Here is a 27,873-nt window from a genome sequence, read left to right as displayed (position 1 = left end):
AGAAAGATTCTTTGAAGATGCTTCAGATATAACTTTTTTTTATTATTACTATTTTTAACAAGTACAGACATAGAGGTTTGCTGATATTGAAAGCCATTGTTTGGGTAGTTCATCTGTTTTAAGCAAACCAGGCAGGTTTGAAATAGGCATGAAATTGCCTTGGATCAGCACAGAACTAAAATGTAAAGAAAAGAAAAGAAAACTTGGAGGGACTTTTCCTTTAAATTCTATTTATAAGAAAACTTTTGATGGAGAGTGAAACTTTTAAAGGAAGTTAGACACAGAAACTAGCTATGCTGTTGGTTCTGTCAGCTTCATGAGATGAAGAGAGCTCCTTCCCCTAATGGGCAGCACACTGTTGCTTGGGAAGGAGCTGGGCAGCCATGCTTTCAGAAAATGAACTCTGGTCCTAAAGTTATGTTTTTAGTTTTGTTTTTTTTTTCCCCTTCCTTTTTCTAAACTGTTGTGGCAGGAAAATACATATGCATACATATTTATGTATGTGTGTGTGTGTGTGTATATATATATATATATATATATATATATATACTTAAACATTGCTGCTGCATTTGGGAAGGTACACTGCAACCATGAATTCATGTGTTTTGAAGTTCACGGTGCATAAATTTAAAAGTACAGATTTTTATAACATATTAGTTTCATTCTCTCTGTCTTACAAGAATGATATAAGTCTAGAACTGGACAAAAAATTAATAAAGATATTGCCAATTCCTTTGTGGAACGCATATCCAGAACATTAAGAAAACAACCAACCAACCAAACAGGAAAAACCCTAATTTTCTGTCAATGAAAATTTACAAATATATTGAAAAGTCCCCTGATCTCACTTGCAAAATGTGTATTATTCATAATCCACTGGAAAAAAAAAAATGAGAACATAGTGCTGTTGATAAGGAACAAAAGAATTCGGACATTGTTCCATTTCAGAGTAGCAATCTATATTTTCAGTTTTGTCTTAACATGGTTTCTCATATAATTTTCACCAATTATCCTTCTCTATACTTTAATTTTGGATCTGGAGGGTTTGAAATTTAATCACAATCTCAGTTCATCATGTTTGGGACAGAATCCGAACGCTGCTCAGGCAGCCCACAGTAGAAGGAGTCTTCACTCCTTGTTTCTTCATCCCTTCGTTGGCAGGAGTTACGGAAGAGCAGGCTGCACCAGGGCAGTCAGTAGAAGGAGGTCCTGTAGTAATGCAAAGCTAATGTTCCATCACTGACTTTCTGTAGCTCTCAGCCTCTGCTTAAAGCATTGCATTTTCCAGGCTACACAGCTTAAAAGACCATTCCAGTCTCTGTTTTAGCTGTTTTTGGTGGTGAAGGGAGGAAATGAAACAATTTTCTCTACCAGAGGCTGAATCCAAACCTCCTTTTCATATAAGCATCTCTCACAATGGTGTGTAGGATCTATGAGGCTTACACACTTAAGTAAACTCGCTCATTTCCAAACACAACTGAGCAAAGAATTCAGCATGGAGTTTTTTACTTGCTGTATCTGTCTGGTGAGGTGAAACAGTTGCTTAGGTATTCTCTTGTATACCCAACCATACTGCCAGTATCCACATCTTGTTCCTGAAATGTGCAGTGTCTGGTAGGGCTGTGAGCTCTGGCATATGGAGCTCAGGACTGCTAGCTCCTGTACAGCATTACCTTGCCTGTCAGCCTGCTGAGCTTATCCTGGTGCCTGTGCTGCATTCTCTGGATGCTTACTCATGTCTCACTGGCTGAAAGGCAGTGTGGACAGTAGTAGCAATGGGCCATCCTCATCAGATGAGAGTCCTGCACCAGCATGGGTTTAACTTGGGGCTCACTTTGACTTATTTCTCTCTTACTCATTCTTTCTCAATTTGATCTGTATATCTTAAGTATGTCTGTGACTTTAAGTAATGAGGTGAGTATTGGAGGCAAGGAAGTCGGTGATATCCAGGACAAAACTACCTTACTGCTATTAATAAGAACCCTAAAACATATCAAGACACATGGCAAAGGACAGGCCAGCTTCCTCAAGCAGAGCTGATTAAACAGTGTCTGCTGGAAAATGAGACTTGCTTAAGGGACTGTTCTTTGCTGCATGACTGCAATACTGCAGAACAAAGACCCGCTCTGTTGAAATGCTCTATATTGAAAATTGTTAAAGCCTAAGTTGAATTGCTTTGTTGAGGTTCAGCCACTTAAGAATGTGTGCAGAAAGCCTGGAGTGTCTCCCCTAAGTTCATGTAATGCCGACTCTGGGATTTAAGGATGTGCAGTACCACTGCAATCACCTGCACAAACTCTGAGAAGTAGTGCCTGTGTCAGACTTCTGTCATCAGAGCCTGCTGATTCTGACTCTTTTGCTTGCTGCTTTACTTCTCAGATGAGTGGTCTAAGCCCACTGGCCAGCTTTCAAGCTGCTTCTGATAGCATTAAACATTTACAGTTAATTGGGAGGCTGAGACCCCAGGGGTCTTTCAGCTGGAGAACTGCGATGCACTTCCTGAAGATGGACAGGGATCACTGGAACACCCAGTCTTACAGTTATTCTCTGACCCATTTTGGCAAGTCTTATGCAACAGCAAAATTTGATCTGAACTTGAAGCTCAGGAGCTCATTCACTGGCACAGCTGCACAGAGAGGTGGTGGAGTCTCCTTCTCTGGAGATGTTCCAGATCCACCTGGACACCTACCTGTGCAACCTGGGCTAGGGAGCTGCTTTGGCTGGGGGGTTAGACTCAATGACCTCTAGAGATCCCTTCCAAACCCTGCAATTCTTTGATTCTGTGATTCATGTTCTTGGCAGAAACTTGTTTCTTTGAGCTCAGTCGTGTTGTTAAATGCTTGTAATCCAGAAATCACTGATGTCCTTGTGTAAGCACAAGCGTACAGTTCAGCAATTCAAAGACCTAGTTGCAAAATGAAACAAAGGTTGAAGATTTGCTTTGACTTACGTTTTTTTTTTATAATTATTTTTTATCCTCAGACTGGTTACAGTAATCTCTAAAGAAAACAGTATGTTCTTCTACATTATTTTCTTTTCTAGCAATTTTCCCTGGCTACATTTACTTGCATGATGTAACCTATATTTTAGCATAACAACTACTTTCCTACTGTATTACTCTCCAGGGAACAATTCTGCATCAGTAGGGAGATGAATAAGATGACCTCTGAAGTCTTTGCCATCACCACCTTCTTTAATACAGTGCTGTAATACTTAACCTTGCTCCATAGCCTTTTTCCTTCTGTAACCCTTTGACTCTTACAAAGAGCATTCACAGCATTTTTGGCTGCATGAAAGTGCCCTCCTGTGAAGTTATCAAAGTTAAATGTCATTTCCTGCACTTCAGGATTGAAGAGCTTATTAGTGCCTTTGCATTCAAGTGAGGAGGACCTATCTAAATAAATCTGAGGGAAATGTGCTGCAGTGCCTGTTCCATAGCAAGACTGAATATGCTGAACAGGCAGAAGAATTCTACTTGTAGAATATTAGCAAGGCTGTAACTTTCAAATATGCCTTTCTAGTGCTGGTTTTTATGTTGTGGAAGGAAGGAAGACCTACTTGAGCAGTTTGTTCTTGCTCTTTACTCCCTTGATAGAACTGCATATTGTGCTTCACTGCCATTTTTCTTTCCCCCTGTGTTTAGAATGGATCAGTAGGCATCGTACTGGACGTGAGGCATAACTCAAGGGAAATTCTATATACTGGCTTGCAAAATCAGAAAGGAAAAATGTGAGAGAACTAATTTGGATGCCTTGCTGTCCCTGCTTGCTCATAACATTCAGCTTGTAAATAAGGACAGATGCTGTTTTTTGGATTTGGACCAGCAATGATTCCTGAGAACTCCCTAGCTTCAGTCAGACCATGAAAGTCAGTTCTAGAAAAGATAAATATTTTTTTGCAGTGAATAGCCCCATACGTTCTTTATCTCTTCAGATGAAACTGATGTATAAAGCTTGTGGTGTTTTTTTTCTCTCCTGCTTTTTTTTTTTTATTATTATTACTACTGAAATGCTTGAGTTTTTTGAGCTATTCAAGTATTTTTTCCTTTTTTTTAATTGCTGCTGTTTTCTGTGCAGTTGGTATCATTCCTCTTTGATTGAGTTTTACTGTCCCTTTCTAATGCTTACTCCATAATTTAAATGCATAAACTACTGTTATGCTCTTCTGCTGTTGAGCTTTTCTACTGCTTTCATCCTTTCTTCGGCAGCAGCATTTCTGCAGAACTGAGTAGGCAATACAATTGGGAGTGCAGGGGTATAAAATTAAGGGAAAACACATCAGACCACTTCTGTCAGCCAGGTTCACCCTTTCCTCGTCCACATCAGCTGGTATTTTTTTCCTTGTTATTTATGAGTAAACAGGGCCTTAATACGCCAAGTAAGTTAGAAATGTGAACAGGGAAAGAAGGATTCTCTTTATTCTTAGCATGACAGAATGGGAAGTACCAGACTCCATGGCTGAAACCCACAGGATCCAGATGAAAAGTAAGGTTCCCTTTTGCACTTTACTATGTAAACAATTACTGCATTTTGGCATCTCCCTTTATGCTAAGTGATTTGCATGTGTGCTGCAGTGTGTATGGATAGTGTGATTAAAGTTATTCCTAGTTCGGGTGCATGTGGATGGGCTACAAGAGCAAAATAATAGTAATTTAAACTTTTCCCCTTTCCAAAGGGGAAATTCAGGCTAAAGGTTTATCTGTTCTCTGTTTCCTTGTCCTCAAGATCCTCATTTTTCTCTTCAGATCTCTAGAGCTTTCTAATGTTACTCCTTTTTCCCCAAGTGGTTAATTTGCATTCTGAATCTCTTTGCAAAATAGGAGCAAGAACTTTGTTCTTTTGCTCTTTGTTTAGACACTGACACTTGGAGAAGTGGATGCATTTGTCACAGAATTAATGTTGTTCTGACAACCTCATGTTAATTCGCTTGCGACAGAAGGTAGGTAGGACTTCTGGTGCTTCAGAAAACCATTCAAAAACACTTCAGCTCAAAGCCTTCTTCCCCATATGGGATTTCCCCCCTACTTTCTCTCGCTGTGGGAATGCACTGAATCGTTGTTGCCAGTGGCTTCTTGCATTGGAAGCAAACAGTAAGTTCACCCCTGTAAGAGCTGTAGGAAAACCTGAGGTGTGTGTGTACAGAGCTGCACTGCAATTCTGGCAGTATGGGGTATCTATCATCGCCAGCACAAATCTCACCTTGCAGCCCAACCCACAGGCTGCCATGTGCTTACAGATGCCTCCTTCCCCCAGCTGGCCTTTGTCTTAGGGTAGAGGGCAAGGCAGGGCAGGATATCTGAGGCTGTTTTGTGGCTTTCTTTCTTCAATCCCCAGTGGTGGAACCTTCACAGAGAAAGGGAAGATGGATGCAGGCTCACAGCTCTACTTATATGCAGGCCCCACAAAAGATCCCCCTCTTGGGGTAGGGGCAAAGAACCCCATGCTGAGCAGAGGGGCTGTCCCAGCTAATTATCCAAGCAGCTGTGCTGTTTCTGAAAGAAAACGAACTGCAATGGGTTTTGTCCTCATTGTGAGGCTGGCAGCATTCCTTGGGAGGCAGTGAGGAAATTCCTGGGGCTCGGTCAGTGCTGACAGTAAGGTGGGCTCTCAGTTCCACTGCCAGGCTTGGCGTGACTTACGTGCAGCTCATTGCTTTTCATCAGCTCATACTTTATTGTGGAAAACTTCTTGGTTTTTTTCCTCACCAAATGCCTGGCGTTTATCCATGGATTAGTGGGAGAATACGTAGCTAGAGTTTACATGTGACACTACACTCATGAATGCATAACTACCATAACTACTTGTACAGGAAAAAGAAAGAAATCCAAGATCAGGTAAAGAGAAAAAAAAAATGAGGATTTGTAATATGCAATACAAAGTGATCTCAGCAGAAGCAGCAATTATGTTAATTTATTAGTGGGCAGTCTGCTTATGAATGAATCCCCTTCTAGGGGGTCTGAGAGTAAAAGGAGAATGCATTGTCTTGCCAGCAAATGTACTGTTAGTTTTTGTGGACAAAAACAAAATGACAGAGGCTCTTCTTGGCATTGGAGCAGGTCTTAGAGCACTGCTTCAATTTGCTAGATATATGTAATCACTTTTATATGCAATCATCCTAGAGATCTGCCTATGGGTCCACTTGAGTGAGTGAGTGTGACGAAATCTATCAGGGTGTTACCTGAAGTTTGTTTTCAGGATGGGACCCAGACAGCTGATTTTTTTGCCGTTCTGTTCCAGTTTTAGGCTAATTTTATGGTTGTGTAAATTCAGAGTAACACCCATTTAAAACTGAAGTAGTGTAGTAATAAATTTCGAGGTGTGGTGCTTTGCGTTTCCAGAAGGTTTTTTTATTGTAATAAACAACTTTATTTTTTGTTTACCCTCCCTCCCCCCAGCCCATGTTGGTGGAAAACTCCACAGTTTAATTCTAAAAGGCAGATTAACTATTACTTCCTTCTTCTGAACATCCTAGGCAAAAGTGTTTTATTCATTGTTGCAGGGACAAGAAATGAAATTTTAGTTACCTAGCACCGGCTGGTTTGCTAATGGAAGACAGAATATTATTCCTTCTGTCCCATACAAGGACTGCAGCAATGAATGGCAGGAAATATTTAAAACATCCTTTAATTAGATCTGCACCAGGTGCCCTGCTAATGTAATCAAATGTGGAGTTAATCTCTCTTTTATGTTTTTGTTAGGAAAGGAGCTTCATCTTGAAATTATAGCTTAAAGAGAAGCATGGATAGGAGATCTTGAGGTCATTCAGGCAGCAGCAAGTGAAGCAGAGCAACTCCCATTTGTGCTCAGCCAGATGTTCATGAGCTTTTGCCAATAGCTCAAAAGGCTGATGCTACATAAATTACTATATCCCAGGGACTAATTCAATGGGTGTGATGGAAGAGGAAGGGAGGAGAATGGTGCCCTGTCGGACAGAGCTCATTGGAACTGAGCCAAGCAATATTCAGGCAGCTTTGGTGTTTATTTGGTTTTTGTTGTTGTTGTTTTAATTGTGGATTTAAAAACAAAAACAAAAATCTTGTTTTCACACAGAAAGTGGAAGGAAATTCAAAACTTTCATTAGGAATTCAAAGGCCAATTACTGTTTTCTTCAAAAAAAAAAAAAAAAAAATCCTGCTTCCTATGTAGCCAAAGAATTGACCTCAATGAAATTTGAGCTTCTGACAGTCTGTCTTTGAAAAAAAAAACACGTATATATGTGTATATATATATATATATATATATATATATTTGAAAGCTACTGGTGGTCTGATAAAATATAGATCTGTAAGGCTTCTCTTGCTTTCTGAAAAGATGCCAACTGCAGACCATACTGCCTCACCTCCACTGTCATGTTTGAATGAAATTTGTCTAGAAAAATCCCTTTTCATCTACTGTGTGATGTTTTTCTTTCCTCTCCAGGAGAGTTATTTTTACAGAAGTAAAAGCAAACAAACAAAAACCCAGGGTAATAAATAATGGTTTTCTTTTAAAGCATGAAGCATTCTCTCAAACAAAGCACTGTGACTACAAGAAAGGAGGCACTTCTAGTTTGCTGCCTCTTGTGCGCGTGTCTATTATCACAAGCCCAGTTTATTTGACATCCCACTTGTAGAAAGAGGTGGTGAGTGAGGACTGTCATTGTATTTCAAGAGAATGCGCCTAGGCCGAATGGTGCAAAGGATAATTTAACAAATGTGACTCTTGCTTGTTACAGAATGGCAAATAAGAATGAAGCTTGTACCATACCAGTATGTTTTTCTACCACGTGGTTTCAAAAGAGTTTACTCTGATGCTCAATATTTGAGGATGTCACTGCTGACACATTTTAGTTTCTCAAAATGTGCCTCAGGCTACAAATGAAAAGCTGTACTTCAAGGGTAGCGGAGTCCCAGTTTAATCAATCAGTACTCCTCTATCAATGGAAGCTACCATGGAGGGACAGAGTGCCTTTTAATCTTTCTCTTAAAATAAAGAAATAAGCAGTGCCCTCTAGTGTTAGTTACCATCAAAGGAAACCTCAAGGGGACTTGTCTATCTTCTGGATAACCACACTAAAATCTTTTTCCTCAGCTGCAGGTGCCACTCTTTCTTTTCTTTTTCACTACTTCTGTTTAAGAAATAAATGCAATAGCATAACTTACTGTGACACACCTTTCTGAAATGTGGCCATTTTAGAGTTATGTAGATTCAGTCAGTCAGCTCGGAGTCCCTGACCTAATTTATCTTCCCTGATCTTGAAGTGTAGGAGTGTGTATGTCTGCAGTCCACAGCTGACCTGTGTGAGGTCTTAAGGTTCTTTTCCAAAAAGAGATGGGTAGTCCTGAAGCTTTACAGAGTGACATAATAGTGTGTCTTCCTGCCTGATCTTCAAAGGCTCAATTCATGTTTAATTCAGGCCTGATGTAAGCATTCAGGCTTGCTCACAGCATGTTAACACCAGTCGGAGTGGAGCTCCTTTGGGCCATCCTGTGTGCATCTTAGATTTTTAGGTTCTAGTAACAGTAGCAGTGCATACTGCTTCAAAGCCATGGGCACCATTTGTTTCAGCTAAAGTCTCTGTCAGGGATGTGCCTGTGGGAATTGTAGTCACCTCTGTTCTTTAATGGGGAAAGCTACATTTCACTCTGTTTAAAAGCAAGCAAAGCTTTAAATAGCTAATGTAAACCAGCCAAGTGATAAAAAGCATTTCCTATCTGCTTTCTCTAGTTTCTGAGTTGTCTTCATTTCATTGTAAGCAAAAGTGCCTTTCCATCTCTGTGCTTTTATTTGTTTTGAATCATTGCAAAAGAGCTTACCAGTTCTTTTGGCCTTTCAGTTTCTGTTGATGTGTTTTCACAGCCTTGGTTCTCATCTGATCCTTTTGGGACCAGCCCCAGAGGTCTCCATGGTATTAAATTCACTGTTGGCAAATGGGAATTCCATAAGCCCAAGCACTCCAGAGCTTTCACATGGTGTGCGTGCTTAGAGTTTTCTGATGCACAGCACACAAAAACAGAATAAATAAACAGGTCTTTAGAAAGCAACCTGTGATGGACCTTGTCTTACATGGGCTTGTCTCCCTTCACTGAGATTCATCATGAACTAGGACTTTCTAAACCAAAGCATTTTCTAACAGAGCTCTGAAGAGCAACTGTTTCACTTACCTGCTTGGGTTATGTTCTGTGAATGTTTCTCGAGGCTGACAGCAGTACAAGAATTAAACAGTCTGTATATTGCTCATCGGTAAGGATTTCAGGTAAAATACTTAGAAACTTGAATTTCCAACTTAGTACAACAAGGTTAGCTCAATGCAAGGGGGGAACTGTGAACTCTGCTTTTACCAAACTCAGTACTTCCAGTAATTTCCGATTCTTTAACTCAAACGATAGACTCTGTTATAGACTGCATGAAATGATTTTTCATTTTTATTGCAGATGAGGAGGGAGAGCATTGTTTGTGGTGCCAAGGATGATGTTATATTCTGTGAGAAGACCAAGAGAAAAAAATGTTCGGGATTGTTTCTCTGAGATGTACCAAAAATCTACATGCACCAATGAAAGCAACTGGTGTTAAGGGATCATAACAATGGCCCTTTACCCCAGGCTGGGATGATGATTATTCCTGTTAATGAAAATAAATAAATAAATAAAAGAAGGAAAGAAAGAAAGAAAACAAAAGGAAGAAAAGAAAAAACAAAAACAGATGGCAATTTTTTAGAAAGTTGATATTTATGTACAATGTTGCCAGCACTTTAAGAAATGGTGCCTCTCTTAATTAAGATGATAATGTACTGCCTTGTTTGGAGAGACTCTGCTCATAATGGTGCTGAATTATGAATAGAGAGAAATTAGTAATAACAAATGCCAGATGGAGGTATCTTTCAAAGGGGAATATTTTGTATAATATGGCATGTAAAGTTGACAGACCAGGTCTTAAAAGGCCTTTATTATTCTTTAAGCTTTTCTGACAAAATTACTCTTTATCCTGCCAAGAAATGTAGTTTCACATGCCAGTGTGTTTTTAAGCTAGAGTAATTAAAGTATGCCTCCAAGTTTATGGCTTGAAGTGAAGTTCATTCCTACGGTGTTTTGTCAGGAATCTATAAACAGTGCAAAAAAGGAGACAACTTGCAACAGTAATAGTTTTGCCAATACTACACATTCTGCCTTTGAAATCAAAAGCAATTAGGGATGAACAAAACAACTTTCAAAGAGTTTTTAGAAAAAATGTTGTAAGCCTTGCTGAAGTTTTATTTCACTTTTTCTTTTGGTTGAAGATGGCTGTTGGGAATAAGAAATGTTTTTCTAAAATTAAAATCTGCCATCTTTAATTGAACCAAAAAATGATTACTGAGTTATAAATGCACTAAGCCCTCAGATGTGGGGCTTTTATTTATTTATTTATTTTAATTCCTAAAAGAGAAAAATTTATTTTGCAATGTAGTAATTAAAAGAGAAATAGAAAGTGAAAAATCAGGAGAGAAAACTTAGAATTTTACAAATTTATTTTCTCATAAGAACATTCCCGCTTCATCAGTGTGCCTGCTTTGATTGAATGACTTGCTGCCAATCCATTGCTGCCACCCACTGCATTGCAGGTTCTTGCATGAGGATCCTTGTGGGAGGCAGAGGCAGCAACAAAGATTTGGTGTTGGTTTGTAATTGGCCATATATTGCATTTCTGCAATTCAACATGGAGGAATTTAAGACAGTATAAAGTGTTGTTTGTAGTCTCTCTGTCAGATATGTTGATGCAGTAGACCAGAAAGACTCAAAGAACCTTGTATTCAGCTCCATCCATGCATTTCCAGATACATAACAATAAACACTAGACATTTAACACAAGAGTTTTTCCAAAGGCACAAATATTATAACAGAGTACAGAAAGACAGCAAGGGAGTTTCTTTTGTCTACATAAAATTATTTTTTTTTGTGAGTATGCACTGATAGAGAAATAAATGAAGGGGAGTACATTTCAGTACTGGATGATGTAAAGAAAGCTTTTGCTTCATTTAGAAAAAGATCAAGATCAGTATTCATGAGAAGAAAACACTGTTTTGAATTATGCTTAGAACAGACTGTCCGGCTATTTCTGGTATTAACATTCACTGCCATTATAGAAAGAATTAACAATAGAAAGATGAGAGCACGAGAAAAGAATGTCTGGAGGGAAGGCAGTCAAGGATGGGATTCAGTGGCTCAAGTTGTGATAACAAAAGCAAAGAGTGTTCTAAGTTCTCTCTTTTGATACTGAGCTGGTTCTTTACATAAAGCCTAAATTAACCTTAATGGAAAAAGAGGAATATTTCTAGGTATTTTCAAAAACTCTTTATAATGTTGTGTCTCAATGATCTTGTTGAACCTATAGTAAAATTACCTGGGAGATACAGTCTAAAGTTATGAACAAGTAGTCCAGTTTTTCCTTGTGTTTTTAATGAATAAGGAATATGAATAATATATAAAAAGGAAAGTTCCTTTCTTTGACAGCAGTCTAGCTTATGGGGCATGGGCACTACTCATCGACTCTTTTGAAGTACATATTACCTTTGTTTGCAGGGCTGCCAGTTTTCTTAATGTTGAGCTTCCTTCTGTTTTCTTTTCTTCCAGAAAAACTTTACAATTCCAATGGGCGGGACCTAAGACGGGCACTTTTCTCATTGAAGCAAATATTTCAGGTGAGCAAATAATGGCTTTTTATTGTTCCATTTGAATATGATGTAATTTTTAAATATTATTTATTTTATTTTATATAGGGATTAATTTACAGTTCTGTTAGAAGAGAAAATTTTAGGACCTTACTTGTAAGGTGTGATTATCCAATTGCTTGTTAAGCAATCTCTTCCTTTCTGTGCTTTCTTCCTGTTCCTTTAGTCTTTTAAAAAGCAGGACTAGATGTGGGGTAATGGTAGACTTACTGGTTGAAACCTGCCAGGAAAAGAGAATAAATCTGTAACTCATGAAAACTTGATTGGGAAGACTGGAAGAGGGACGTGAAAAGAGGAGCTAGGAGACCATTAACTATGGTAGTGGCCCAGCATTTCTGAAGACATAATGTTGACAAATGAAGCTACACCTAAACCTGTAAGAAAAAAAAGTTGTAGTGGGAGAACCTTAAAATTGTTAGAATTTAGATCTTAATTAGAGGTATTGATTTATTGATTGTTTTGCAAAGGATACTTTGTGAAGCTGAGTGTTACTTGTGAATAACATGTCTGAAGAAAGGCATGGATTTGAATGGGTGTGATCGTTTTAGAGGAGTCCTGGAACCAGCAGGATTTGTGTCTTGTGGAGAAGGGGCTGATGTGATATATAAGTGGTGTGGGTGTTATGAAACTGAATTGGATGAAAAGCTTGGATTTCAGATTGGTTTTGCTGGCTAGGCAGATGGACTTGGTAAAGATGCCAGACCAAAAGGAAAACCATGACTGGAAAAAACAGATCATGAAAAGAGAAAACAAAAAGTAGGTGGAAACCAGAGCATACTGCAAATGTGATCCTAAAATGCAATTTAGGAGGATACGTTGCATTTCTATCAGGAAATATAATTGAAATTAATAAGAAAAGCACTTGTACTCCTTTATTAATAAATCCATATGGAGTGAAAAACTATAATATTGTCCTCCCATCAAAACTTTTCCAGTTTGGGTTTTCATTTTCTCTTCCACCTAAGTTCTTTGAAGCCTACTGTGTATTTTGAAGTACTTTGTGCACAGTGTTTCAGCTGACACACCAGTAGGATCTCTGTCTTCCAGCTCGTTAGCTTTCTCATGGAAATGTTTCAATATTTATCCATCTAATAAATACAACTGCAGTTGACTGAGTTGAAGAGGAATGAGGGGAAAGGGAAAAGAGAGGCACAGAAACACTCTGCTTGAGCAGGAACCATGATTCTACAGAAACCTGGATAGTAGAACTGTGGTAGCACAATGGAAGGCTTTATCATAACCTAATCTTAAATGTTGCACAGGTGATTGATATTATGCTTGTGTTTTCTGGCTTTTAATTTCTGTCTTGTCAAGTCAGTGTTATTCTCTTAACATTTAGTCTGTAACAAAGAGATAATCAGACTTTCCATGTGAGAGACATCGCCTCCTTTGTTGTTAAGAGCAACTTAAATTCAAATCTGGTTTATTAGAAACACACCATCACAGAACAGCAGAATTGAGGGGGATGGAAGGGACCTCTAGAGATAATCAAGTCCAACCCCCCTGCCAAAGCAGCTCCCTAGTCCAGGTTGCACAGGTAGGCGTCCAGGTGGGTCTTAAATGTCTCCAGAGAAGGAGACTCCACCACCTCTCTGTGCAGCTGTGCCAGTGCTCCATCACTGCACTGTGAAGAAGTTCCCACACACATTTGTGCAGAACTTCCTGTGCATCAGTTTGTGGCCATTTTGCCTAGTCCTGTTGCTGCACACTGCTGAGAAGAGTCCAGCCTCATCCCTTTGCCTCCCACTCCTTAGATATTTGTAGGCATGGATCAGTTCCCTTCTGAGACTTCTTTTTTTAAGGTCTCTCAGCGTTTCCTCATAAGGGAGGTGTTCCACACACTTTATCATCTCTGTAGCCCTGCGCTAGACTCTTTCAAGGAGATCCCTGTCTTTTTTGTACCTGGGAGCCCAGAACTGGACACAGTACTCCAGATGAGGCCTCACCAGGGCAGAGTGGGAGGATCACCACCCTTGACCTGCTGGCCATACTCTTTTTAATGCGCCCCAGGATCCCATTGACCTTCTTGGCAACCAGGGCACACTGCTGGCTCATGGCCAGCCAGTTATCCACCAGGACACCCAGGTCCCTCTCCTCAGAGCTCCTCTCCAGCAGGTCATCCCCCAACCTGTAGCAGGGCATGGAGTTATTCCTTCCTAGGTGCAAGACTCTACCTCATTTGGTTCCTTTCTGCCCAACTCTCTGGCCTGTCCAGGTCTCTCTGAATGGCAGTACAGCCTCCCAGCATGTCAGCCATTCCTCCCAGCTTCATATCATCAGCAAACTTGCTGAGGGTGTACTCTATCCCCTCATCAAGGTCATTGATGAAGATATTCAATGAATGTAGTTTTCAAGGTAAGCCTGCCTGACAGTTTCAGAATATAACTATCCAAGAATAATTTTACTTCCCTGCTTCCTAGTACGTATGATAAGAAAGAAATTTTGAAATGACCTGTTATGACTTGAAGTATCTACTTCTAGTAGAACTGTGGCAACTTGTTGAGCAAAGATACCCTTTAAAAGATCTTCATATGCCCTCAGAATATCTTCTAATTTACCCTCTCATTAGTGGAGAACTGAGGAGAAAACATCCTCAAGGTGCAGAGTATTCATATCGTATGCTTTTTGAGGTAGTATTTGAAGTAGAGTACCTAATACTGGAAAACAGAATACTATATGATGCAAGCTGCTTTTTGCCTGTTGGTTTTATTGTAATTAGTAGTAGCAAAGTTAAGGGCACCATCATAGTATGATTTTATGTAGTTCATCTCCAAAGGAACAGTGAGAGAGAATATAAGATTATTTTTTAATGTTTCAGAAAAGTAAGCTTTGTGGGGTTTTTTGTTTTTGTTTTTGTGTGGGATTATTTTTTTTGAAGAAGAAAAAGGAATGTTAGCATAACAAGGCAACGTTGTAGACCAAACATTTTTGTTCAAATAGTCATACTTAATTTATCTTTTAGTTCATGACATTAAATGAAATTAGCATTAGAAATCTATCTGTTTTTCAACATAAACATTTGTTTAATTTTGTATTTAGTATTTTAAATTCTTAAACATTATAATGCTACATAAATAAAATGTTGACTTGAGACTTTTTTTTATTTTTTAGTAGTTTTCAGAAAGTTATGGAGACTTCATCATGTCTTTAAGTGCCAAGACAGTTCATAACACCATATTTTTATAATCATTCATCATAGCTGAGTTAATTTGGCACAGCTCTGTGTCAGTATCATTTTTAATTTAAAGAGTTTCAAGGTGACGTGCCGTCACTTATTTGCATTAAGTGGGAACAAGCCCAAGTGTTCCATCAAATAGAATTTCGAATAGTCATAGCTTTTGGTTTTTCATGCACAGCCTCAGCGAAGCTTAACAGTGTTTGGCAAAAGCAGGGCCTTTGTTTCAAATTTTAAATGAAAGATTCATTTGGCTAGTACAAACCTGGGATTTCTGTTTGGTTTCTTATGGTGAGCTGTTTTTGGCAAAATGATAAAAGGTGTAAGGAGTGTTTTTCTTTGACAGAAATGTTATTCAATTGTTCTAATTCATTCTGAAGAGTTAATATAGTCATAGCTGTGATCTTTTGCTGGACTGTACTCCAGTATTATTCATCTGACTTCCCTATACACTTTTCATTGCTCCACAAGCAAGGAAAGTAATGTTTGAACTGTGTGAGCACTTGACTTTAAAATAACTAAGTGTACACGTGTGTGTATACAACACATGCATATACCCATACAGATCTAACTCACAATCTGTTGGACTGCAGTTTAACTTCCTTTGGATTTATTTTCTGACATATTTCTGAGCTATCAGAGATTTGTGAATTTTTTTGCAAAGTGATAAAAGACCCAAAGGTGTACAAGGACAGACTCCAAGCATGGCACTTATACAAGACCTGCCCCAAAAGTAATGCTTCCTGTTTTATTATGTCAGCCCACAACGTCAGAGGCAGGTGGTGGTTTGGCAGCAGAGATTGAGCCTCCTGACAATATCCTGTTAAGTTTTGTTGCTGTAAGACAGTTGGCAACAGTGAGGCAGTCTGACAAAATGGTGTCTGATGTGGAAGTGTGTATGAAGCAAAGGTGTGACACTGAATTGCTCCATGTGGAAAAAATGTCACCCACTGACATTCACTGACACTTAATGAACGTTTATGAAGACCAACCAGCGGGTGTGAGTACAGTGAGGTGGTGAGTGGTGCGTTTCAGCAGTGGCAACAGGAACAGTGGTTCACTTCCACTACTGCAGATATTTACAAGTGTGGAATGTGGGCTCTTGTTCATCACTGACTAAAATGCATAGCTAAAAGTGGTGACTATGTTGAAAAAATAGTGTTTGTGGCTGAGAATTTGCTCTATCAAACAGTGTTATTGTGCTCTTTGTATCTGTTGTAGTTTCCACAGAAATAAATATAAGGCATTACTTCTGGAGTGACCTACATGAAATCAGGATCAAAAAACACTGCAGTACCTGATTGTGATATTCAGAATGTGGTAAAAGTAAACCTACCTAGAACACTTACTTCAGTCTTAAAGAATCTTAAAATAAGAAAAGTGGAATTCAAGTACTATAATTTGTAAATTGTGCTATCCAATTTACATGATACTAAAAAAGAAAGCATAGCTTCAAATTATATTGACTTGTGTAATTTCAAAATATGAATAAGCTGGATAAAAAATGCAATGTGAGAGAAATAAGAGAAGTACAAATCATGTTTCAATTATATGGAAATCTATAGTCATGCATAAATCTGTATGCCTTCCTAATATTCTGGAAAGTATTTTTAATCAATCAGTGCATGCACTGCTCTGGAATGCAAACCTTAAAAGATATATTTATCAATGTTAAGGAAAAAAGCCAGTTTTCTTTTGGGATATTTTTCTCCACTAAGTGTCCTTCGACAAATGTGAGAGATCTCCCACTATCTTCCTCAAGGAACCCTTTTGCACTGTGGTTAGAATATTGGATGGCACTGTTGCAAAATTCCCTTACAGAATTTTCTTCTATTGTTAAAAAAAATCATTAATCATTGCACAATTGAGCTTTGTGTAAAATGTTACAAAGAATAGCTATGTAAAGGGCTTGAAAACATTAACCAGAAGATGTTTGGATAGACATAATCTTATCAGCGAGTGAAATCAAATGTCACACACTTTGCCTTCTAAGGAGTCATCAATCATTCTTAGTTGAGCAGAAGGAGTTTTCTGTGTTTGCTTCATTGATCTCCAGGAAGAAGGTTGCTTCTCCCATTCCTGTGAGCATGACTGATGATTCCTCAGGGTCTGAAGCTGTGAAGGACTTGATTTAGGGGCTTCTGTCATCACTTGTAAAGCAAACTGCCACCTGTTCCCTTTTAGATAGGTTCTTGATTAAGTTATGACAGAGATAAACTTCTGTTACCTACCTACTTTAACTTCTTCAAGTAAGTAACATAATGCAAGAATGTCGTTAAATTAGATGCTTAGATGCCGTCAAAGATCTGATAGGGACTTCTCTAGATGGTTTTGCTAATGGTTTTAGTTCTAGTATTAAGGGGGGTGAGGGAAGCAGAACATAGTATGTATATTCTGGCAACTCGGGTGCAAAGGATGGAATTTGGTCTCCATCAAGTCAGTGCCAGAGAATCTTGGTAATTTTTACCTAATTGAGTGTATATACATATGTGGAAAGGAGTAAACAAATGGAGACAGCCACAGCAGTACATTTGTTTGGTATTCATTTCAAGCTTCAGTGGAGTAACTATAGCTTGCCTTTAGGGGGACAAACAAAGGTTTTCTAGCTAAGAATTATGTAGATTAATATGATAATGAGATGTGATTTGTTCTCACTTCTTGCACTTGCAGGGAAATAATGTTACCTGGGAAAAAAGATCTCATAGTTCTCTAAATCTTTGTTAATTCCAATAATATTTAAAGCAGCATGTTTCTTTGCAATAGTTCAGCTTAATGAAATAGTAGTTGTTTTTTTTTTTCCCCAAGGTTCTTTCTTTGAATTTTTTTAACAAATTAGTACCCTCTCAAAGAAGGACTGCATCACTGTAGCACTGTGTACATCTGAAGCAGGTAGTCCAGTTTTAGAGGTGGCAGAACTCAATGGTAATTCTTTACTTTCTCATATAAACATGGCACGCTGCATGTTCTGTGTTATGTAGTGAAAGTCCTACAAGGAAGCATTGTAGGGTTACAGTAAGATGACCCCATCTGCCTGCATCTCCTTCATCTGATGCACGGATATGGTCAGGTTATGTAAAAGTGGTGAAGTTGATAACCAAAGTCACTGAAGAAGGAAAACACTGCCTTCAGAGTAAAAGGAAGGAACTTTTTTTGGAGATAAAGGTAAAGGCCAGGCAATACCATGATAATCTGATTTTATAATATCAGAAAACTCTGAACATGAAATACTATATATCTCCCTGCTCTTTTAATGGCTTCTTCTGTGTGTGCTAAAGGAAGAAATCTTCTGAGAAATCTAGAATCTGAATGGACCAGTTCTTCATTCATATACAAAATAAATGTATCAACGAGGATGAAAAAGTAATAAATGAATGGGAAATGCTTGGAAATAATGATACACTATTTTCATTAGACCTTGAGAAGACAATGCAAATATGAACTGAAAGTTTTCAAGTTTAAAATTAATCTCTTTAACATAAACGTACCATAGTAGTTGGGTAGAGATAGTGATAGGAGGATGGTTGGACTAGATGATCTTATAGGTCCTTTCCAACCTTATGAACTTATGAACTTATGAACTAGGAAAGAGCAACTATACTAAGCTGCTTTGATTTCCCTAGCCAAGATTTCAGTTAAAAAAAACAAGGGAAAGAAACATTGCTAAGAGAGTTTAAAATATTTAAATCTTTTCTCGAAGGTATGAAATATTAGTTGTCTAACTGCTGCTATACATTATTTTTTTGCTTCTTTTGCTAGCTGGAACTTAACGATCTACATATTATTTAACTGTGTCTAATAAGCACTTACTTGGCTCTGAGGAATCTCAACAAATTTAATGAAGGAAGATTTGATTCTTTTCTGTAGCTTATTTCCTCATATGCTATGGGACAGCTACTATATAGCTATGTGGCTCATGCTGAACGTCTCAGGTGTCTGAGTGTCTCTTATTTCTCAGGTGCTATTCTTTGAAAAGTCTTTTTATTACTGAAAAGATACACATTTTGTTTCAAGTTTTAGATATTTACTTTTTATAAGTATAAATCCAGATGAATGAAAAAAAAATTGAAGGTTCTTTCATATTAATACGCTTCCCAATATCCTAAAGCTGGAAGTAGTTCTGTCTTGAGAAGAACTGTATGTATGTATGATGAATTGAGAAATAAAGAAGTCTGGAGTAGAGAAGTGAGTAAGAATTGTGGAGTCAGTGCAGAGGAGCATAGAGAAAAGCTTGAAGACAGGGTGGAAGTAGTGGCAGTTTCTGAGGGCAGTAAAGCAGCTGAAGTGCCGTTGCAATCAGCAGCAATAGCAAGCAGAAAGAGCTCCTATTAAGGGACAAACTGGCTGCTTATGCCTCTGCCTTGGCTACCTTCAGCAGGCTATTGCAGTTTTGGGATCTCAGAATCCAAGGAGCTCTTAGTTTGGAGGGGCTCTTCTAGGAGTGTTGGTAGGAGCTGCAGTGGGATGGGGAGAGAGACAACAGCTGAAATTGCCCAGTGTCCTCATCTTGGAATAGTTTCTGAGAAAAGTTGCTAAGAATCAGAGTGAAAACACTTTGAAAGAGAGGACCCTTCTCCTGGCTGACTGGAGCCACACTTGTTTATACTTTAAAAGTTGGATGCTGACTCTGAGCAGAAGTTCAGTGGTTTAATACAAGGCTATCCTGATTGAGCGCCGACTCATCCATTTATAGAACGAAATTGTAGGTGCTTGGGTAACTTAGGTGTAAATGGTGATACAACCTGGAGAAACTCATAGAACTTACATTCATGGATGTATTTATATAAATATGTGTGCGTATGTGTTCTGGATTATTTCTCTTTCGATTTGTTTACAGCATGTGACTTAGCTCTTAAAATGGACTGAAATAAACAGCGACTATTGAATTAGATGGTATCAGGCACTTCTGGACTGGCAATCAATGATTTTAAAGTCCAAAGAGCAGAGCTTTAATTTAAAGTGTGGGAAAATAACTGTAAATTATATCTTGGCTTTCTATGCTCTTTCAATCACTTCCTGACCATGTTTACTCAGTTTTCAAGCCAAAATGAGCTTTCTTAACAGCAAACATTGCAAGCCAATCTTGATCTATAAAATGCAACCTGTTGCTTAGCCAATAAAAAAGCTGGACTCCAGAAATGGCATGAGATTTCTGTTTCTAATAGAGCACAGCATAATTCTTTTATTACTGCATCATTGTAATCTTGTCAATGGGAGTAATTATTTTGCTGGTAACTTTAGCAGATGTTATGCGTCCTGAAGGCAGATAGTAATAGTTAAAAATATTATTGTGGAGACTTTATTGTGATATATAAATATATATGTATTTATATATTTCTTATGTAGGCTCTGGGGTCGTGTTGCTAGCTAAGCAGCTGAAAGAAGGGCCAGGAGGAACTGGCTATTCATTATCCATTGCTACTGGAAGAGAGCATGTTTTAAAAACATGTATTTTAAATTTTATCAAAAGCTTATGGACATGAAGCTTCTCAGGTAATGGGAGTGAGTTTTGGTCATAGCTTTGCTCTCTCATGTTCTGAGTATTGATAAGAGTCATCACGTTAGGGACCAGCTGTGTGTTGGGTGTTCTTTTGTTTTTTTTGTTTTGGGGTTCTTTTGCATATATTAGGGTTTGCCAGAACAAGAGGAATGCTTAGGAAAAGATCAGATATTTTCCATTCTCTTTGCAATATTAGGAACACAAGAGGTAGACTAAGTATCTGCCCTTCACTGATACTATTTCAAACAAAGAGAAATCCAGATTTTACATTTCTGCCTTTACCTGCTTGTTAGCAAGGAAGCTTTTTGAGTATAGTGGGTGATGCATCTTACTTTCTTGTGGTGGAGGTCCAGATGTATTCTCATTTGAGATTTATAAAAGCAAGTGCCTGCAGTGGTGCACTCTTTGCTCTTTGACCTGCCTATTTTCTCCCTCTCCTCACCAGTCAACTGCATTCCCCCTGCTACTTATTTACATTCCCCATGAATAAAGCCTAATCCCTAACCCCTAATCCTCCTAAAATCAACTCAACTTTGTGATCCTATCTTGACTTCATAGGAGACTTCAAAAAAGCAAAAACAACAAAATAAACACACAAACAAAAATGGACTTCTTAAAGATTTGATTTTTTCTTAAAGGTTGATTTTATTTGCATTTTTGAAAGGACTTACTTTGAGTGGGCTGTCATTTTAATCATCCATGTGTTGTTTTCTTTTTCTTGCTATTCTTTTTTCTCTATGTTGAGGAGAATCACTCAGGGTCTCTGTTTCAATTTTGCCCACTTGCTGTCCAGTATATATTCTGGTAAGGAGAATCTGAAGAAGAAGAGGGATTTCCAAGGAGACATCACTTCTTCTGTTCATGTAAAATGAGAAGAACAATGTGCTGTGTGATTGATGAACACAGCTATGACAGAAGATTTCCCTGTCTCCTTCTCTTACAAAGTAGAGAATTTTACTTCTGGAGCCAGTCAATGTGTGAATGCTTTCTGTCCCTCTTGAAGGTCAGGCTATGTGTCAGTACACTACCAGCATCCTCCCCACAAGGTTTCAGGGTGCAGAGGAAGATGCTTCTCCTGTTTGAAGCAGGTAGGGCTCAAATGTCTCTTTATGTGAAGTTACACAACAAATTTAAAATATTAACCTCTAGACTACATGAGTTATTCCTATGTAAAAATGTGAGTGCAGTATAACTTTAAGAAGTTGTCTTTCTAAGTCTAGAGACAAAATCAGAGCTGGCCTAAGGAATCAGAGCTTAAATCTCTCTTAGTAGGGGCTGTGTGGAGTGACAAGCAGTGAGGTGAGCTCCTCCTCAGAGGGTGGTGGAGTACACGAACCCTTGGTTCATTCCTCATGTGAAAACAGTCCCTCCTGTATGCCAATAGTCAGTGTTTCTTTTTTTATTTGTGCTTTGCAAGAAAATTCTTTTGGATGTAGCCTGCACTGCTGTCACTTCTACACTGGATTATGGCAACATTTGCATTTTTAAAGTTCAGTTGGTAGATAACGTGATTGCTGGCTCATTAAAGACATGTTGTGTGGAGAGCATAAGCTGGGGAGATCCACATCTCCTTACTTATATAAGAGAACTTCATAAAATGGGCAGTGTGTAACTTTGTAACAGAAACAGCGGAGATTTAATGATTAAATATTAGAATGCTTGAACAACCTAAAACAATGGTGCTTGTGAAAGGAAAGAAAAAACATAATGATGTTTTCTTTGATAGAAATCTCAGACAAGCATCTTGGTATAATTCCTTAGATGGAGTGCATTGCACAGCTGCTAGCCATGTAAAGGGGAAATATGTGTGTTCATATCCAAATGTGATTGTTCAGTTTCCCCAAATACTTGGAATAGAACTTTCTCCAGTTGTTGTTAGCTAAACAAAAAATAAGTTTTTAAAAAAAAATCTCTTGAGAAGCTGTACTCTAAAACATTGATTCTTATTAGAAAGTGAAGCAACTTTCCTTTGGCAGGAAAATAGTCATGCTTTGGGTAAACTTTTTCCAACATGTGACCCACAGAAATGTAGCAGGCTTCAGAAAGATTTATTTTTAATATTATGTAAACAATTCATTTTTGCATGTGTACACTGACCATAAGATGCTGTGTGTTCTTGAAAGGTGCTGTTCCTTGAAAAAAAGAAGTTTCCCCATCTTCAGATAAGACCCCAAAAAACTGCCTTAGAGATGTATCCAGTGGGGAAGAGACAGGAGAAGTAGTAGGACAGAGGGGAATCTTGGCTACACTTCTTTGCATTAGTGGCTCCTGGGCATGCTGGAAACTGCTTAACTCAGACTTTTTAGGGTTTCTCTAATAGCTAGACTGTTGTACAGGTGAAAGTATGATATGTGCATTTTGTCAGATATGATTCAATAAACAAGCTTTAAACTCAACAGTTTGAGTATATTAATTATATTTTTCATCATATGCTGATCTAAAACAGAGTTCTATTACATAGCAACATACACTGTCTTGTCTTTTTGTTTGTTGGTTGTTTTTTTATATGCCCATCTAAGATGCCTAAACAAAGAAACAACATGGTTCATTCCAAGTCTGTGAACGAAATCATAAAATATATTTCTTTGATGAGGCCATCAGTAAAATCTATTTCTTAAAGACTTTAATTAGCTTGTCTCTGTGTCACTGAGCAATCTTTATGGCTGCAGGAGCTTAACAGGAAGCCTAGAGAGCTTTAACAGTGTTTTGCTGCTTTTCTCATCAGTCCTCTAATACCTACTGATTAAGGGCTCATAAATTTTTGTGATATTAGTGGAGGAGTCCACTTCCATCCCAAATGACAACCATTCTCAGCCTCCTTTTAGCTGTTATCACACACATGTGGCAGCTACTTGTGCATATCGGTGTCACACACTATATATTCTGCACAATGAATGTTCCTTTCCTGGAAACTTGAACCTCTTACCACTGTAGAGAGTAGCCTTTCCTCTTGAGGTCACCTAACTTGGCACGTCAGTGAGTTAATGGGTCTGAAAAGATTATCTTAGAACAAAACTGATGTAAACATTCTCCTTTCAATTTAGAATATATGGGTCTGGATTCCTTTCATCTTTCTTTCATCTTTCTGTGCACATTCCAGATGTTTGCTTCTTTCCTCTCTTCGTATATACATGATGGGATAGATAATGTACTGAGTTCAAATTTATGTCTAGAGCATGATGTGTTTGTATTCCGCTTCATTACACCTTCTTTTTTGCTTTTATTTGGGAGAGAAGAAGTACCTTAAAAGCCTTTCTTTTTTTAATTCAGGTTTGATTTGTTTATTCATTGCTTTCCAAAAGCAGTCTGGTTAAAGTCCCTCATCCTCTTCATTTCCTCTTCGGTTCTCCTGCAATATATCTCATTTCAGTCAGGGACAATTCTATGTTGCAGCAGTTTCCTCCCCTCAGCTGCTTTGAAAAAGTTCCAAAAGGCAGGTCTCACCATTTTCACCAACAAAAAGCAGATCTTCAGTATGAAGTATTTTGGAAAATAAATGCTGATTTTTCACCAGGTGAAATTCTAATGTTCATTAACCTAACCTGTAGATTTTAGAAAACATCTTAACGCTGTAAAGGCTATTTCAGGTTTTCTTCCATTGATTGTCAGCAGCCTTAATTGCAGCCATTTGTTGGAATTTTCTGTCATACTCAGTTTTGATCTGAAGTTCTTTACAGCGAGATTATGTTCAACTTCTCTAGTGTAGGGATACTTCTGAGTAACCTTTCTTTCTTTCTTTCTTTCTCTCTCTCTCTCTCTCTCTCTGTCTTTCTGTCTGTCTTTCCAAAATGTTAGGTCTGTTAACAAATACTAGAGTTTGGAGATCACAGTTATTCCTTCTTCCTCCCACTTTTTCAGTTTTGTTTAATTGATTCTGAGTCAGTCCAGGGGGTTGTATTTTGTTGTTGTTTGTTTGTTTGTTTGTTTGTTTTCTGCCTCAACTCAATGATATTCAGAATTTGATGCAAAATCAGAATGTATACTAAACTTCCATGAAGTGTATTTGAAGAATAAGGAAGTGTGCTCTGAGCTGGGGTTCCATTACCAACTGAAATAACCATTGTAGTTAATTCAGTCATTGCTTTCTATTGTTATATTATTTTACTCCTCTTAAATTACACATCAAGATTATCCCCAAAAATATGTGTCTGTTTGTCCCCAGGTTTGTGAGAAAGATTTTTGCAGGGTAGATTTTCTGTCCCTTGCCCTTGTTCCCACCCCTGCCCACTCTTTATAGGAGGAATTTGGCACATTTTCCCTTTATTTCAGTAGTAGAGAATGTTGAGCCATTGACTTTGGCATACAATGTAACTTACTTTCCAAGGTCTGTGAATGTCAGGCAAACTCTTTGTTGCATTTCTGTGGGGTGCAGAGTTAGTGTATCTGAACCCTGAATGTTCTGTACTTCGAGTTTAGCCAACAGATTCCAGGGAAATGTTCCTCTCCCTTGAGTTTTCTCAGAAATAAATTTCAGAATTCTAGGAGAACTGGAGGTTGCTCTGTTTCTTTGAGTAAAAGCATCTTATACAAAGCATTTTGTGGAAAGGAGTACTATCCTGGCCCTAAGGGGTTGCAAAAACCTCTGGGCTGCCCTGGGTATGGCTGTGCCTCCCCACCCTCTTGCAGGGCCTCTCCAGCACATGGGGTGAGTGTAGATGCTTTATTGCCCGGTGTGGTTTGGGTCAGTGCACTGCATGCTTTCAGATTTAGTTATCTGTGTTTGCTGAGTCTGAAATCAAGTATGTCACTTCTGGTGGGACAAACCTGAAGTACAGCTTTTGTCATCAGAAAGTTTGGATCCTTTTCATTTTGCAGCTTTATGTTTTTACAGGGCTGCAGTTGTAAAATTGCAAAAGTTGTAAAAGTTGGTTTAGAAGCTTGCCTTATGAATTTTGACATCTCTTGCCACACAGATTAATGTGGAATTAATCACTTGAACACAAAAAGTTCAGTCTTCTCTGTGATGGCGCTTGTCAAGGTGGACCTGTGTCTGTGAGGGAGCAGCCACAGGCCTGTGACCATATCCGTTCAGGGTTCCTATTCCGTGCCTCAGGACATGCTGATCAGGTTGGTGCATTGGCTGAAGGGACCGCTGCCTTGCTGGCAAGAGGTCCTTCCATGCTCAGTGCAAATGCTTCATTTGGCTCCTTGCTGCAGGGAAGGCAAAAGTGGTTGATTCACTGCTGTTGCAATGGAGAGGATCTTCGTGTATGCATTTAAATACCATTGCATAAAACAAAGAAAATCAGAATATGGTTAGTGCCTTCTAGGTTAACAAGTAGATTGTCTGCATATTCTTTCTCTTCTGTACTAGTGGTCCCACTGTTTTGAATTTGGCTAATGGATGGATAAAGGATATTTCTCATGTTTGTAAAATAGGGTGCTTGGGTCTCTTAATAAGGGACCTGTTTATTTGGCAGCTTCCGAAGGACACACAATTAATTCAGAAATCACCCTAAACAAAGATACCATCTGGATCTTGGTTTCTCAGAACTGCATTATTGGAAAGATGAAATTTCTATTCAATACCCTTTTGTATATGAAAAAAACATGTATTAAAAAATAATCCAGGAAGTGTCAGTGAGCAGCAGTGACGATTTTGTCCTCAGAGTATCTCTGTTTCATTAATATTTTATTTTCTGCTTCATTAAATGCTGTTTAATCAAGTTTTTAACAGCCTTCTGTTAGTCTCTCTGAGCCTTGGCTAGATGAGAATGCACAGTTTTCTCATCTCCATACCGTGCTCGATATTCTTGTCATCATTTTCTGTGTGCAGTTCCCAGCAAGGCCCTCCTGATACGTGATATACTGTCATTCTGCTACACTTTGGAGTATTTTATTCCATTCTTTCACTTCATTTTCCATCAAAATGTGGGAATATTGTCTACTAGTGTTCTTGTGTTTGACAGTGTAATTTCCAATTCTAAATATATTGACTGTCACAGAGCAATATTACATTTCAATAAAAAACAGTCTAAAAGTTTTGTCGTACACACTTCAAATACTGAAACTGGAATTATGCTAAGGCATAGAGATGGCTTTCTCTTACTAATACTGACATGACTTTAGGGATGTGTGTTTACAAAAATGAAGATATTATAATATCAGACAGAATGTTTGCAAGCCTTTAATGGAAAAAATCCAAACTCAAATATTTTACTGATATTGAAACTCTGTAGTCAACTTAGAGGTAAAAGCATGGCTTTTATTCTTTATATCATGTATTTAATTATGATTTTAAAATGTCTTCTGTATAACATCTTTCATATAAACTCAATATGATAAAGTCAGTGTTGCAGGAATGCATTTGGTTTTATGCTAAGATATATTATATATAAATAAATATATGTTTATCTTTTGGAATTCTAATGTAGTGTTTCCTTTCTTATGTGGTAGGATGACAAGGACTTGGTTCATGAGTTTGTTATTGCTGAAGGCCTGACTTGTCTAATCAAAGTAGGAGCAGAGGCAGACCAGAATTATCAGAACTACATCCTGAGAGGTAAGAGAAATGTATCCAAAAGCTGTTTTTTTCATTGTTGTTGTGGAGCTCTTGGAGGTCTGCTGTGACTTGCAGCACATTTGAAACATATTTAACTTTTTGGTACAGTCTTGCATATTATGCAGGAAAGTTAAGGTGAGATAAACACACGTTGATGAGCAGGACAAATAGGAAAATAGAAATACTGATATCTCTCCATTGTTCAGTTTTTCATTTAGATTATATTGGAAAGCTTTAATTCTGAGAAAGAAAAGGCATTCTAGAGCTTGCTCTGGATAATTGTAAATATCAAAGGTCACAGAGCTACATAACTTCTTGGAATGGGATTAGTAACTGGTTGCATAATATAGAATAAATGGTGAAAGGATCATATTGTAAGGTTAGTTGACTGGAAGCAATTTAAGCTATCTGGTATTTTGGAGTAAAAAAAAAGGTAATCTGACATTTACATTCTGTTCTTTGAACTCAGGCCTACTGATAAAGATAGAATTTAGGAAATGATCTGGAAAAATGTCTTCTGAATTAGAAAGCTGACTTACGGTATTGTGTTCCTGCATACATACTGTGTGTGACTGAAGTTATTATCTAGCAAGAAAACCCAGACTGCAAATCAGGAGAGTTCCTTTGGTGGTTTGAAGAGTTATGAGTGAGAGGAGAGCCATCGTACCAAGGGATCCTGGCTACTGGGTGATCTCATAATCAACAGAGAACACTAATAGATACATAACTGTGGTGAATTGCTCATTTGAATTTTCTTAGACTGACGTACATAGCTGTCTCTAAAAATGTCAGTTTGGTATATTTAGCTGCCAACATTCAATCTACAAATTGAGGAATAAAACAAATACAAAAATAGAGGGATTTTGTAAGAACCAGAAATGCTAAGTTACTGAAAGCTAGGATTCAAATAGTAAATGTAGATTCATGTGAACAGTTTGAAAATCAGACTGTACAAATATCAGTTTTGGGGTTGTATAAGAAAAACCAGTACAACAGAAATTGCCAGGAGTTGTGCAG

At 38.1% G+C, this 27,873-nt stretch overlaps 1 protein-coding gene across 8 annotated transcripts in view; it reads left to right on the top strand.

The window, feature by feature from the left end:
- The window catches only part of FHOD3 (formin homology 2 domain containing 3), a 356,118-nt gene that overhangs the window by 150,557 nt on the left and 177,688 nt on the right, over positions 1–27,873 (top strand). For all 8 annotated transcript variants that reach the window (XM_065752844.1, XM_065752840.1, XM_065752839.1 and 5 more), the window contains exons 4-5: positions 11,585–11,652; positions 26,751–26,856. In XM_065752844.1, coding sequence (XP_065608916.1) covers positions 11,585–11,652; positions 26,751–26,856 — 174 coding nt within the window. The remainder of the gene's footprint in view (positions 1–11,584; positions 11,653–26,750; positions 26,857–27,873) is intronic.

The sequence above is a fragment of the Cyrtonyx montezumae genome, unplaced genomic scaffold, assembly GCF_038088225.1.
Source record: "Cyrtonyx montezumae isolate F1298 unplaced genomic scaffold, pur_monq_1.0 scaffold_8, whole genome shotgun sequence".
Lineage (NCBI taxonomy): Eukaryota > Metazoa > Chordata > Aves > Galliformes > Odontophoridae > Cyrtonyx > Cyrtonyx montezumae.
Note: the sequence above shows the minus strand (reverse complement) of the source record. Positions and strands in the feature narration are given on the sequence as shown.